Here is a 15,927-nt window from a genome sequence, read left to right on the forward strand (position 1 = left end):
TTACAGCTTTATTTGCAATAACTCAAAATGATAAAAATCCAGATGTGCTTTAACTGGTGAACAGTTAGACACACGATGGTCCAGCCATACACTACTACTCAGCAAGGACAAGGAAGCAAACTGCTGACACACACAGGAACCCAGATGAATCTCCAGACAAATATAATGAAAAAAGCCAATCCCAAAAGCTTTCACACTATAGGATTCTATTCATGTAACATTCTTAAAATGATGAAGTTACAGAAATGGAGAACATGTTAGAGGTTGTCAGGGATTACAGAGGGAGGGGGTGTGGATATAAAAGGCCAACATGAGGGATCGCGGTTGATGAAAACATCTGTCTCTTGACTCTCTCAATGTCGGTATCAACACTACTGTACTACAGTTTTGCAAGATGTTGCCATTGGGGGAACTGGGTAAAGAGTACATGAGATTTGTGCACACAAATCTACAGGTATCTCAAAATAAAAAGTGTAAATTTAAAAAAGGGGAGTGAGAATGGGTGGGGCTTGACAGCAAAACAAGGAAAAAAGGGAATATAAATCAGAAAAGATGTAAAGTATTTTAGGCTTACCACTCAATTTGTGCTTTATTCCTATCATTCTGTGTGTCTAAATTTCTCAACATTATACATTCATCCTAAGTTTTAAAAAAACCTTATTTGCAAATGATTTTATCCTCACAAGGATAAAGGACTACAATCTTTAGCAATACAGAGGTCTCATCTACATTACTTTTCTCACCAGTTGTTAAATTATGCTTGGCTTTAAGTAACTGACAAAGATTTCTCTTCCTAACTTACACAAGTAGGGCTTATTATTTGAGGAGGGGTAGAATAACAGAAAGTGAGAACTGAGCTCTATGGTTACTCAATGGCAGGGCTAGGAAATTTAGTTTTAATAATATGAAATTATCTCAAATTGAAGCCAAAGTGGCCTCAATAAAACACTCTTGGAAAAGACAAATCGTTACCTATGCCAAAAAATGAGTACCTTCCAACATATTTCTACTCCGTGTGACAACGGATAAATGTAATAAAACCATTCCTGCACAAGCAATTTCCTTTCCAAATGAGAAACCATTCACTGAGTTCCACATTTACCTTCTAAGGTTCCAAATGATGATCCTCGTCCCCTTCTTACCCATGATAGCATCAAGTTCTGCCAGTAACTTCTGTTCCGTAGAAAACAGAGAATGTTCCAGAATTGCTGCAAGGCTTGCTTTTGATTCTGATAAATTTATCATCTGTCGTATATCTTAAGTTAAAGACTTAGACCAACAACATATTTTTCACAATTGCAATATGGAGACTCAAACAGTAACAGTAACAGGTAACTATTTCCTAAATTAATTTCTAAGTTTTAAAACTATAGTTTGATTTCAGATGAACACCAAGGAAGATGAAGTATGAGCAAGTTTATTATGATTCCTAACTAATTTAATGGTTCCTAATATCTGAATGTGTTTATACACAGAATGTGTTTATACACAGAAGACATTCTCCTAAAGATACCTTGCTTTTCATGGGCTTAGGGGAAATTTCAAGGCAGACCACACATCTTATTAGGCATAACACAACTGAAATAAAGGGGAGAGCTACAGGAAGCTGAACACAGAATGCAACCACCTGACGTTAAGGGTTTCCATGGCACAATTCCAACAGAAGAGAGAAAGAGACAAAGGCTTAGCCTCAGATGTAAGAGGCAATGGGTAGGAACAACAGCTATCATGGAAACTGTGATTCAAAAACGAGAATCTGGAGGAGGGCAAGAGGAGGGAAGGGTTTGGAGTATTTCTTCAGTTTCTCCATAGTTTCTATTTCAAAATCAAAAGGATATGGTGTTTGTTGAACGCCACTATTGGGACAACAACATGTTCTGCTTTTATGACTTCCAAGTAGGTCTGAGATAAGAAGCCCACACTCATGCTTTCTCCATTTTTGGTAAACACGATTGCATCTTTACCCAAACGCATAGAACCTGACTTAAAGCCATTCCCATACAATCCAACTGGGACATGACCATTCATGGTGACTTTGTCACTGAAGCCAAAGCTAAAAAGGAAAAAAGAAAATTTTTTAAAAATAAATATGTATAACCTTCGTTTTTTTAAATTCAAAAATTATAAAGTAAAAAGCCTGGGTATAAACGTTAGCCTCATCCTCTAGCTGCATAATCTTAGGCAAACTACTTTTAATCTATTTTGACGTTTTTCCCCATCTCTAAAATGAAAACTAAATCTGCATTGTAGGGTGTATGAATTACACACTAAAACAGGAGCTCATTGCCTAGCACATCATGCCAAAATGACTGAGTTCCCATCTGGGCTCCTGTGACCCTTGAGATTTTACCCCATGATATTTCTTCTAAATGCAAACAACCCCCTCGATCTCAGCAAGCCTACTGTAGTATGATTACCAATGGCATCGACTAGAGTTTCTGGCAGAATAACAAGTATTTAAGGGACAGGAGAAAGGGCTCTGCTGCCACATTTTCTCTATCCTGTATCTCTACTAGGTACTTTGGTTTCCTTTTCAGGCACATTTGGCTTCACACTGACATCCTATTCTGTGACCCCAGAGCCCAAGGCTTTATGACTATTTTATCTTGCTTCCTTCCTTTTCCTCAGAATCCCTTTAAAATGACTTCCCACCAAAAGTGGCGTTTTACTGGAAATACTGGTTAAAACTAATGAACACTGGAGTATAAATAACTGCTATCACTGCACTATAACTCTAAAGGAATGGTGGAATTTTGGGTAAGTCAGACATGCGGGGGGTGAGAATGGCAGGGATTGTCTAATAATCAAATAGAAGGAGGAAATGATGGGAAGACTTAAGAGAACGGAGTGGGCTGTGGGTATAGCATATCATATTTAAAAACCAAAAAGTATGGGCAATAAGTAGGACACATGAAACCCCTGAACTGGGTAAAAGCAATATTTTTAAGAAATGTGACACTTTTGGGGCGCCTGGGTGGCTCAGTCGGTTAAGAGTCTGCCTTTGGCTCAGTTCACAACGAGCCCTGTGTCGGGCTGCTGAGCCCTTTCCCTCTGTCCTTCACCTTGCTCGTGCTCTCTCTCTCTCTCTCTCAAATAAATAAAATCTTCAAAAAAAGAGAGAAATGTGACACTTTTACATACCTTAGCATTTTATGTAACTTATCTGAAGTCATACCATTCCCATTATCGGTGAATGTCAAGCATATATGGTCATTTATCACTGTTTTGTCAATCCATATCTGTTTAGCATTCACATCAGGATCGTAAGCATTATCTGGGAAACAGAAGTTTTGAGAAATTTTGATTTTTCATTTTAAAGAGCAATTAGTTCAGTACAATCCTTTAACAAGCAACATGTTTTTTAAAAATTGAAATGCTTAGGAACTCCTAAAATTTGAAAACATGAAACTAAACTGTACCTTGCTATACATCATTCACTGATCATTACAGAATTAGCTCTTTCCAAAGCCCTCCATTTGTCACACTGGTACCCACTACACTGAAAAAGTACAAATAAGAAGAATGACTGTACCAAAGAGATGAATGAGACAGGGAGGTCTTCCTCTGCCCAAAGAACCGGCCTGGCTATCAAGAGTGCAACTGAGAGCTGAGTGTCATCTCGCACTACAAGCTGACACCGAGGGAATGCAATGCAGTTCCTGAATAACCAAGGAAGCAGTCATGTTTTCTGCTAAGCTGGATACACAGATGAAGGTCTACCTTCTACACAGTTCTTCAAATTATGGCCCTTTCCAATCTAACCAAAGTTTCTGGTGGCTTTTACATTTCTATGATCTCTGTACAGATCCCCATTTAACACTCTTGTTTAGCTTCCTTGTTTGTCTCAGAATAAATAAGTAGGAAGGAATACATTAAAAAAAAAAAAAAACACCGAAAAAATTTTTAAAATGTCAACAGAAGCAGCAATAACATCAGCTTGTGAACTATCTAAGTTCTACTCGAATATCCTTAACTGACCAAAAATACTTGCTGAGGTATATTTTGAAGTCTTTATGACTAAATATAAATAATGGTTCTCAAACTATCCTTCCATAAGGCAGCCTAGAACTAAAATCATCTTTTTAATCAACAACGTTGGGAGAAATGGTGTTTCACTTAAATTTGGTATAGCACAAAGAGCACCATGACTTTCAGCTGCTCTAACCCAAAGCCAGACAATCACTATATATGAATGAACAATCAATCCCAGGTTGGGTGGCTCCTCTGGGTTGCCGTAAAAAAAGAATGGCTCTAGATAGCTGCAGTGTTATACCCATTTCCGGGTTTTTAAAAAACCAGCTGAATAGCACATGCTAGCTGGGAGACTTTGGAAAATCTAACTATGCCAAAGAAAAAGAAGGGTGCTCAAAAGTGCCTCCCTTTTTTTTCTCTTATACATCTAAGATAGAACCCTTTCTTGACAAAGAATCTAAAGTATTTCTAAGAATTCCAAAGAATATACTTTCCTTTATTACCTGTTTCTCAAACACATGCTTAAAAAAAAAAAAATCAGGGGCGCCTGAGCGCCTCAGTTGGTTAAGAGGCTGACTCTTGGCTCAGGTCAAGATCTCAAGTCCTGGCACGGAGCCCCACCTTGGGCTCCACGCTCAGCAAGGAGTCTGCTTCCACTCCCTCAGCCCCTACCCCTGCTCGCTCTCAAATAAATAAATCTTAAAAAAAATTTCACATGCATGAATTTTCCAGATAGAAAAAAATCATGACCCATAATGCAAATCTGATCACAACCTTGCCTCTTCTCATGTTCACTGAAACACTATTAAAATACAATTCTATACCTAATCATTCTATTGGAGGAAACAAAAATGTATTATCACAAATCTAATGTAACATTAATCCCCCTATTGCTAACATCAGAAAAACACATCGACTGTTATATGTACTTTCCAGCTATTAAAAAACACAATTCCCATTTTTGCAGTATGTCAATTTCTTTTATAATCAGAATAAAACTATTTTCAACATGTTTCATAAATTTAGCAAAATACTTTTATAGTACAGAGAAGGTTGAGCAGCAATTAATTTGACATCTATTTGAATAGTTGTTATGCTAGATAACCTTTACTGATGGTATCATTCAAAATACATGTTTTATTAAACAGCACATTTGCATATTATTTTTCAATGAAAAGTTTTTTAAAACTTCAATTGCAAGCAACATATTATACATGAAATGTCAATTTTACATACCTATTAGTTCAGCAACTGCACTGAATGGCCAAGTGTGACTAGTAGAATTTGTATGTAAAAACTTCGGGCAAAGCTGAAACAAAGCAATGATTCATGTAAATTAATTCAAGTCATACTTTTGAGAACAGAAACCAATATAATTTTCTGTCCCTGTATTAAACAACACTGGGGCACCTGGCTGGCTCAGTCGGTAGAACCTGTGACTCTTGATCTCAGGGTTGTGAGTTCAAGCCCCACGTTGGGTGTGGATATTACTTAAAAATAAAATCTTTAGGGGTGCCTGCGTGGTTCAGTCAGTTGAGCGGCTGCCTTCGGCTCAGGTCATGATCCCAGGGTCCTGGGATCGAGCCCCACGTCCAGCTCCCTGCTCAGCGGAGAGCCTGCTTCTCCCTCTCCCTCTGCCTGCCACTCTGCCTACTTATGCTCTCTGTCAAATAAATAAATAAAATCTTTAAAAAATAATAATAATAAATAAATGAAATATTTTAAAATAATAAAAATAATAAAAATACAATAATCAACATTGAGACCAAGCAAAAATAATAGCTGCTTGCTTCAGGATATACCTGGAAGTTATAACCTCGAAGATAAGATTCTTAGAAGGCTGTGCTAATCAACTAAATAGTTTACTCATCAACACCTGCTTCAAAACCCTTGCCTCCTTGGGTCCACCAATCCAAAGCCATGATATCATAAACCACCCAATCAGAAAGTTACCCAGTTTGCAAGGCCTACCTCAAAATTACCGTGAGACACAACTAAGATTTTGCCAAGGGGGTGTTTTTTCCTGAGTGCATTTGCTTAATAAACTTAACTTCACTTATTAATCAACAGGCTTTTCTAGTGGTCTCTTGGAATGTCAGTATTTGATACTTTTTATATTATTTACTCCCAGTTCATTATAGTTAAAACTTGGCAGTGGAGTAATAAATCAACCCTTTACACAATGTCAAATAAAAGTTCAAATCCAAGGACCTTAGGTCTGATTTTATTCACAGTAATACAGTATGAAAGACTATGCCAATCAACCTCATGCTATAGGGAACTCTCTAAATTCCTGAGTAATATAGATATCAAACACATAAAAATGTACAAGGGGCCTTCAAAGGCTGAGGCTGAAAAATTTCCATTTCAGACAGTTTCCATGCAATGGGCATTTTGTGTTCATTTTGAACAGATTATCTTATATTTAGGAAAAAACAGAGAGGGGGCACTTTCAAGTATTCAATGTGAAGAGCTCTGGAAATGTGATGAGATTATAAATGAAACCAACTGAGTTTGTAGTGCTCAGCTGCTGCCACAAGGTGTCAGAAAGAGGTCTATTTTTCCTTTGTCCACACTTGGTTTTAGGTAATTCCCAAGCATTCATTCACCATTAGACTGAAGTACACATGTGAGAAATGAAATTCTGTAGAAGAGCAGTCTTCAAACTGGAGTATGGCACACATTCATGACTATGAAGTAATTCAGCCTTTTTTTTTTTTAAAGATTTTATTTATTTGACAGAGACAGACACAGCGAGAGAGGGAACACAAGCAGGGGGAGTGGGAGAGGGAGAAGCAGGCTTCCTGCTGAGCAGGGAGCCCCATGTGGGACTCGATCCCAGGACCCTGGGATCATGACCCGAGCTGAAGGCAGATGCTTAACGACTGTGCCACCCAGGCGCCCCTAATTCAGCCTTTCTACAGCATATGTTACAAAGTTTTTTTAATAAAAATCAATTTCCAGATCTTCATCTTGCACAAGAGGCCTTTCTCAAATTAATCTACCTGAGACAGTGCCAGGGGTCAGCCATCAGGAGGCTCTTTATGTCCCAGCCGTCTGCCTTTGCATAATTATCACACTACCATTTATAGAATGGCATACTCCTCACCTGTTATAAATTTTACAGTGCGGCATGGCTTTGGAGTATGAAACTTCTGGCTACCAAAGGAGAAGACACCCTTAGAATATCTGTCTTTGCTCTATTTTATGCATTTTGTTAGGTGTGAAATCTGGAATTGGAAATGGGGTACTGTGAATTTTAGATGTACTGGCAGAATGTGGTAGTGGGAATGTCAATTTTCATTTAATGTCTTCATCCTGTATATCAATTCCAAATTGACAATGGTACACATAGTTCTTGCATAAGAGCCCCAGGAGAGCAAAGCAAAGAAGGCATCAATAAGAAATAACTGAATGGTAAACAGTGGCTTTTTCAACTATTCTGAATTCTCATCTCTAGAACATGTCATTAGCTGTGGAGGGAAAAAAACACGCTTGAACGGCCAAAGCAGTAATACACACACAGACACACATACAGACACACAAACATGCACGCGAAGCAGAGTATGTTTAGGTGTGTGACCTTGAGCAAAAAGCTTAACCTCTGTGTCTCAAGTTCTGTCATCTATAAAAATGAGGATGATAATTGTATCAGCTTACCAGGGTATTAAGACTATTAAATGAGTTAATATTTATAAATGCTTAGAAGACCAATTGGAACATAATAAGCACTGTGTGTGTGTGTGTGTGTGTGTGTGTGCTTGCTTTTTAAGTATTCCTTAAAGGCACAACTCAGCTCATATAAAAATAAAAATTAAGGAAGAGGAGCCTGGGTGGCTCAGTCAGTTGAGCATCCGCCTTCAGCTCCAGTTATGATCCCAGAGTTCCAGGAGTGAGCAGCATCAGGCTCCCTGCTCAGCGGGGAGTCTGCTTCTCCCTCTCCCTCTGCCCTCACCCCAGTCATGCGCACTCTTTGTCTCTGGATCGCTCAAATAAATAAATAACCTTAAAAATATTTTAAAAAGGAAAATCTTTAAGGGCTTCAAGTAAAGAAGGAATTAACAACAAAAATAAGATTTGAAAATAAGGATGCAATGAGTGAGATGCTTAACTGAAATACAAAGGTTTTTTTGTTTTTGTTTTTTTTTAAGGTTTTGGTTTTAACGGTGATTCAGGGATAGGAGATTTGGAAGTAAGTGCCCCTCTCCACACCTCAATAAGAAGTTGGAGGCAGCAGGAATCTCTCTAATGGGAAGCTTGTCTGTTTTGGTCTAGATGCTTAAAAAAAAAAAAAAAAAAAAGTGTAACAGGAAGCTCTGTAAAAAGGGGCATGCCTTCACTTTGGTTAAGTGTTTCAATTTCTATAACCTGCGGAAACACTATGGAGACACAACCTCAACCAGACCACATAGGATTCTCTTAGCTCATTATTTGGGAGAATATTTGAGTACAAAATCTAAAATAAGGGAACAATCATTTAAGGAACAATCCACCAGGAGAAAATGTTAGCAGACAAGATACAATAGTATTAGACATCACTTCCCACCCCTAAACGTTAGGAAACACATACACACAAATGAGATGCTCTGAAGACTACACAGATTTTTTTAAAGAATTAATATAACTTTTAGAATCAACAAGTAGTCACACATTTTAAAAATCAGTTAAATATAAAACTTTTTTGGAAGCCTGAACACATGTACACCCCTGTTCATAGCAGCATTATTCACAATATGTTTACCTGTGCTCCTGCCTGAAACTGTTTTCTAATGAAGGGGGAAAAAAAAGAGAAATAAACCCAGAAGAACAAAAATAATCAGAGAAGTGATGGATAATAGGAGATAAAACAGTAGTCTGGAAATTGGAAAGCACAGATAGTGACAACTGATTTAACAGCCGTTGTAAAGAGCGGAATCCAAAACCTAAAAGAGATGGGAAACGAAACAAGAAGCAAAACAAGACCAGGAACCTTGGCAGAACTCCAGAAAGCCTTAGGAATTAGACTTTCATGCCTCCAAAGTCAAAGGTACTAGAGATTGTATGAAAACAAGATAGCTTCAAAGTCTTTAAAGAAGCAGTAAAGATTCCCCTCCAGTTCCTTCTTTCACCCTGCCAACTACTCGAAGCAAGCCGGCAGAAAACTGGAGGTCTGTTCTCTGGAGAAAGTGATGATGGCAGGTTCAGGGACAAGGAACACAGGTGGGTTAAAAGCAAGTCAGCAAATAGCCCAGAAATTAACCCTCACATATATGGTCAAATGATTTTCCACAAGGGTGGAAAGACCATTCAGTAGGAAAAAGACAGCCTTTTCAATAAATAGTGCTGGGAAAGCTAGATATCCTTATGTAAAAAGACTCAAGTTGTACCTTTACCTCACAACGTATAGAGAAAAAAAGAACATCTTAAAATGGATCAAAGATCTAACATAAAGAATTAAAACTATAAAACTCTTAGAAGAAAGCACAGGGGAAAAGTTTCATGACACTGGATTTGGCAATGATTTCTTGGATATGATACCAAAAGTAGAGGAAACAAAACAAAATCAACTGTAAAGGATACAACTGGGACGCCTGGATGGCTCAGTTTGTCATCTGCCTTTGGCTCAGGTCATGATCCCAGGGTCCCTGGATCAAGCCACATCTCAGCGTCAGACTCCCTGCTCAGTGCGGAGTCTGCTTCTCCCTCTCCCTCTGCCCCCCCTTGCCCTGCTCGTGCTCAGTCTAAGTAAATAAATAAACAAAATATTTTTTTAAAAAAATAAAGGATACAACCGATAGAATGAAAAAGCAATCTATAGAATGGGAAAAACATCTGCAAATCAAGTATCTGGTAAGAGGTTAATATCCAGAACATATAAAGGACTCCTGCACAAATCAACAAAAAGACTAAAAACCTAATTAAACAGTGGGCAAAGGACTTAGATATTTCTCCAAGGATTGTATACAAATGGCCACTAACACAAGAAAAGATGCTCAACATCACTAATCGTTAGGGATATACAAATCAAAACCACAATGAGATACCACCTCATACTTATTAGCATGGTCCTATAAAATTAAACACAGAATTGCTATATGATCCAGCAATTCCACTGCTGGGTACATACTGAGAAGAAATGAAAGTAGGATCTTAAAGAGATTATTTGTACACCCCTGTTCATAGCAGCATTATTCACAATAGCCAAAAGGTGGAAGCCACATAAATATCCATCAATGAATGGATAAACAAAATGTGTTATATTCATACAAGGGAATATTATTCGGCCTCAAAAGGAAAAGGTCCCTTGACATATGCTACAACTGGATGAACCACCCTGAGAACATTCTGCTAAGTGAAATAAGCCAGTCACAAAAAGACAAGTAACTGATGATTACACTTAATATGAGATACCTACAGTAGTCAAATTCACAGAAAGTAGAATCGTGGTTGCTAGGGGCTGTGGGAAGGAAGAACGGAGAATTATTTTTTAATAGGTATAGAGTTTTAGTTCTGCAAGATGAGAAGAGTTCTGGAGACTGTACAACAATGTGAATGTATTTAACACTACTGACTTAAATACTTAAAAATGGTCAAGATGGTAAATTTTATGTTAAGTGTATTTTACCACAATAATAAAGAGATAAATACCAAGTCAGCAAACTGAACAACGTGATACTCCCATCTCCTTTCTCCCAGGTGAGCTTTCAGAAGAGCTAGCAGCCAGAATTATCTGTGCCATGGCAAAAGATTAGATGCAGAATTCCTCTCTGGAAAACCAAATGATTTCTAAAAGTTCCATCTGCTTCTTTTACAGTTGTGTCAGGCCTTTCTGGATAGCATCTTATTTTTGTTGTTCCCACTTTTTAAAAATTACTTAAAAATTTTTTTAAGTTATTTTTTTAAGATTTTATTTAAATTCCAATTAGTTAGCATACTGTGTAATATTAGTTTCAACACTTATAGTGATTGTGATTCAACAATATAGTATTCAACACTTCATTACAACAGCCGGTGCTCATCACAAATTTTTACGTTACTTTAAACACACCTATTTTATTTTCTAACACTTCCATTCTTTAGGCTCTTACAAATACTGACATAGGGTGCCCCCAACAAAACATAACTGATTCCTACCTATATGATCACCCAACACTGAAGCCCACCAAAGGAGCTCTACTCATATATGAATACCTTCTAGTCAGCTGTGTGTCTTACTTGGAAATGTAATCAGGTTAACCATCTCCAGACATTTGAGACTGTAAGATCAGAAGTCGAAAACACAAAGTAAAAGGAACAAAGAAAGTAGAGGTGATGCACTGAGCAAAAGAAAACTTGAAAAATACTTTGATCAATATGTCCAGTGATAACAAATATTCTGTCCAGGGGAGATGATTGTGTATGTATATATATATATAGCATTTTATTTTATTTTTTTAAGTAGGCTCCATACCCAATGTGGGGCTTGAACTCATGACCCTGAGATCAATAGTCGTACACTCCACTGACTGAGCCAGCCAGGCACCCCTCTCCAGGGAAGATTTTAAAAAGACATTCAGTGGGGCACCCGGGTGGTGCAGTCCGTTAAGTGTCTGACTCTTGGTTTCAGCTCAGGTCCTGATCTCAGAGTCTGCTCCAGACTCTCCCTCTCCCCCTCCTCCCTGCTGTGTGCACACGCTCTCTCTCAAATAAATCTTTTAAAAAAAAGATATAGTTATATATAGTCAATATAATTATTAATTATAATAGTTAAATAGTAGGAGAAAGGTAGGAGAACATGTGGAGGAAATCTCACAGGAAAGAAACAATGAGTAGGAAAACAGGAGAGAAAAGAAAACAGAAAAACAGGGAAGAAATATGTCAAATAAATGAGAAATCTTTCCAGATTATTAAGAACTTGAGTTTCCAGCCTAAGTGCCCAATACAATACACAGGACTCTAAAAGCATCCTTTTAAATTTCTAAGAGAAATCATTCCTAATTTAGAATTATAATTCCAGATAAATGATATGTAAAGAGCAAGCAATGGTAGCATAAACCTATTTCTAAGAAATGACATAAACTTTTTTTCTTCCCATGTACTCTGCTCTCAGGAAGCTATACCTGTTTTTGGAAGGATGGATGGGCTCCACCACTACCAGGAACAAAAATAACAATATTTACTGAGTGCTTACTGCATGCACAGACCTTTTATATGTATTTGCTCCTTTACTGTTTAAAACCACCCTCTGAGGTGCCCACCCATCCTTCAGATTGGAAACTCAGGCACAGAGAGAGTAAGTAATTTGCCAAGGTTACATATCCAGTTGTCAGTCAGGATTTGAACCTAGGCAGGTGGGCTCCAGAGCCCATGCTCTCAGTCATTAATCTATTGCGCCTGCCAAGGGAGTAAACTCCGAAAGAGGAATATGTGGGATGGAGACACAACGAAAGGGGAAGGAAATTTCCAGAAAGATGATAAAGGGAAATCCCCAAAACACAAGTGAGCCAACAAAACTGACAAAATATTGGGTGTGCTTGAGCACATCTGGAAAAGATTTTCCAGTTAAAGTTTGGACAAAAGAGCAAATCTAAGCAAACAAAATACAATTATTAACTTCAGAAAAACAAAAAGCTGTACAACAAAGAAAATGCAATCATAATTCTGGTTGGTTCATTTGTGAATAATGGTAAGAGTGATAAATCATACAGTAATTCAACAAAAAAGAGGTAAGTGCATTGGAAGGATGGGACGAGGTGAAAAGAGTGTGCACGTGTCAGCTAAATCCACAGCAGGACTACTGGAAAACAACAAAATGGTACCACCACTTTACTTAGAAATACGAAAGCAGAAAGCAAAAATGTAAATGTTTTTGTCACTCTGAATTCCGTTCTTGGATCTCTTGCCCGCCTAAATTAAAATTTTGCATACATCATTATGGTTCACCCCTTGTGTCTTAGGTTTATGACTTCGGACAAATGCATAAACTCATTAATTCCTAGACTCCTAATGAAAGCATTTGATAGCTACACCCAAACAGCGAGCATGGCTGTATTCAAATGAAACTTTATGGAAACTGTAATGTCTACTATGTCACATAATTTTCATATGGCAAAATATTCTTTTGATTTTCTCCAACTGTTTAAGAATCATGTTTAAGAATCATTCTTAGCTTATGGGCCATACAAAAACTGGTGGCAAGCTGTATTTGGCCCATGAGCTGTAGTTTGCCAATTCCTGTCCTAAAGCAAAAAGATGGGTGGGGACACAGTCCAGAAGCTGCAGACGGGAGATTACCGTCAATGAGGTTCCACACAGCCCGTATTACCCACAAAAGAAATATTTAGCACATGGACAGCTGCTTCACCCAGAAAGCCAGCTAACAACAATACCGGTCTCTTAACACTGTTTTGACCCTTATCTTTGCTCCCTTTCTCACCTCAATCTTGAAGAACCTGAGACAGCAACAAGGGGGGGGGGGGCAGGAAACGAAGAGAATCCAAGGGCAGAAACAGGATGAAACCAGTTCACTCCTTTCCCCCACTACAGGATTTTGGTACAGAATGTGGCCCAATCTGAGGAGGGGGGAGGGCAGGGCATTAAATTGAATAAGATATTTTAAATTAAATGAGGCCAGACTTCACAATACCTGAGGCTAACCGGAAAGCCTTACATCTGCCCAGATTCACCTAAGCGTGGAAGAGAACCATTAGCAAACAATATCTAAACCCAGTGGTAAAAGAATAAAGTTGTTCTCTATATTCAAACTACTAAATACTATCTCATTGAAGAGGCCAGTTACGTAACCAAAGGACCTTTATTCAGTATAGGTAAAGAACGCTTATATATAGATCAATAAAGATCCAAGAGAAAATAGAAAAATGGGCAAAGGATACAAATAGGTGTTTTTTTAAAAAAGTTAAATAACTTTTAAGGAAATGCAAAATAAACCCAGATACATTTCACATTCACCATACAGGAAAATTGTTAAAGTCCAACAATATCAGGTATGGGTAAGAATGATTAAATGAAAGAAGTCACGGGCAGTGCACCATTTTTAAAGCAATGGTATTACCACTCGATTGTTAAATTTAACAAGACTATGGTAGCCATTCTCTGGCAAGAGTCACCAACCTCAACAGAGGACGTACACTTCTGCATAACACCAACTTTTTAAGGATAATCAGGTAGGAAAGCCACGCCCACATTTCAGGAGATGAAATTTCAATTCTTGTGTGTGACCACTCCCTACGACTTAAGACTCCTAGATACAAGAAATGCTGGAGGATTTCCAAGAACGCCCCAAAACAGAAACGACGGAGAGGCTAGAGGAAACGGGAGAACCCAGTGACTTGGTGATCTGGGCCCGAGGGCTTAACTGGAGGGAAGCGGCAGGAATGTGACCGAATCGGGAAGACCCGTCCCGGCTCGCTTCACCCCGTCCCACCGCCTAGAGGTCAAGGCCGCCTGGCATTTCTGGCCGCGGACTGCCGCTCCCGCTCCCTCCCCCTCCGGGGCGCCCCGCGGGCCCGCAGGCCGGGAAGGGTCAGGGGCCCTGCGGTCCGAGGGGCGGGCGGTCCCGCCACCGAGGCCTCGCCCTCGACCGACAGGGGCGAAGCAGCCAGGAGAGAGCCGGGAGGAGGGGCCGCGGCCCCGGCCCGCCCCAAAGCCGCGGGGGCAAAACAGAAACCCAGCGCGGAGGAAACGGAACGCAGCCCGGCCCGTGCCGCCCGACCCTGCCCGCCGCCGAGTCACTCCGCCGACGGGAGCGAGATGGCCGCCCCCTCCCCTGGCCCCACCGCGGCCCGAGGCGCCGCACCGCGCCGACGAGTCGCCACCGCCCACTGCCGGCCCCCCTTCGCTTGCCCGCCTGCCCGCCCTCCTGGGACACGGCCCGCTCCACCCCTCGCGGCTGCTCACCGCGCTGAGGCGGATCCCGCTGGGTGGCTGCGCCGCCATCTTGAGCGAGCTACAAAGCCAGGACCGGCCTCGGCCGCAACCCGACTGGGAGGCGGCCTGGACGACTGTGGGCCCCGCTGGGCCCGCCCACTTCCGGGGCGGGGCGCGCGGCTGCCCCGCCCGCCCACTTCCGCCTCAGGCACAGTTGTATTAAGAGTGTGGGGGAAGTAAATTCCCGGGAGGAGCTGGGAGAACTGGGCTCGAAGCGTTGGGCCCTGCAGGGAAAGGGTGCATGCGTGAGACTGGCGGGCGCGAAAGGGTCGCTCGCTGCGTTTACTGGATCTGGAAACTTGAGGGTGGAGAGTTTGAAGTCTGTCCCCACGTGCGCTGGGGTCCGGAGAGGTGAACTCGAGGCGCCTGATTGGCTGGACGTGAATTGCACTAAAACAAGCCGCCTATGCCCACCTGTGTCAATGTGATTTGAAACCTTGTTAACGAAATACAGACTTTGTGCATTTTGGATTTGCTCTGGAAGTTATCATCCTTCGGCCTGGAGAAGAGTCCTTTCTTGCGTGCACATTTATTGAGTCCTTCCGCTCATGCACGCTTAGTGTCCACTTTGTGCCGGATGTTGGGCTGAGTAGGATATAGAAATGAGTAAGTCTAGGGCTGTTCCATACTGCAGGTAAACAGAGGATGGAAAGGGTTTTTTAAATATCCATTTAGGTTTTTTGCTTTTTGTTTTTCCTTTTATCTCTTTGTCCTGGTTTTTGGGAAGTTTAAGCACATGTCAGGTCTCCAACACTTGTTTTTAATTTTTTTTAACTAAAAAAAGAAGATCCACCAAAACCCGGTTAACCCATTTCTCCCACCCACTCCCCACCTATTGCGTTTTTTACTGTAGTACATTTTCTTTGTAAAAATTCAGATAATATGGAAATATAAAACATGAAATTTACCCCCAATCTCTTCACCAGAACATATAAACAATTTGGTATACATTAATCCAGGCTTACGATATACTAAATATTATTTCCAATACAGATGGCCTTCCCACTTGCCACAGTTCCACTTAGGATTTGTCAACTTTCCACTTGCCAC

At 40.1% G+C, this 15,927-nt stretch overlaps 1 protein-coding gene across 2 annotated transcripts in view; it reads right to left on the reverse strand.

Annotated features, from left to right (window-relative positions):
* The window catches only part of MORC3 (MORC family CW-type zinc finger 3), a 40,303-nt gene extending 25,346 nt beyond the window's left edge, over positions 1 to 14,957 (reverse strand). Inside the window, exons 1-5 of one of the 2 annotated variants that reach the window (XM_036075277.2) lie at positions 14,848 to 14,957; positions 5,209 to 5,281; positions 3,142 to 3,274; positions 1,839 to 2,053; positions 1,103 to 1,250 (exon numbers count right to left, since the gene is read on the reverse strand). In XM_036075277.2, the coding sequence (XP_035931170.2) occupies positions 1,103 to 1,250; positions 1,839 to 2,053; positions 3,142 to 3,274; positions 5,209 to 5,281; positions 14,848 to 14,886 (608 nt within the window). In that variant the 5' untranslated portion in view covers positions 14,887 to 14,957. Of the gene's footprint in view, positions 1 to 1,102; positions 1,251 to 1,838; positions 2,054 to 3,141; positions 3,275 to 5,208; positions 5,282 to 14,061; positions 14,081 to 14,847 lie in introns of those variants that run through there. The other variant, XM_078074935.1, reaches the window with a different exon arrangement.
* Positions 14,958 to 15,927: the final 970 nt, after the last annotated feature.

Source organism: Halichoerus grypus, chromosome 1 (assembly GCF_964656455.1).
Source record: "Halichoerus grypus chromosome 1, mHalGry1.hap1.1, whole genome shotgun sequence".
NCBI lineage: Eukaryota > Metazoa > Chordata > Mammalia > Carnivora > Phocidae > Halichoerus > Halichoerus grypus.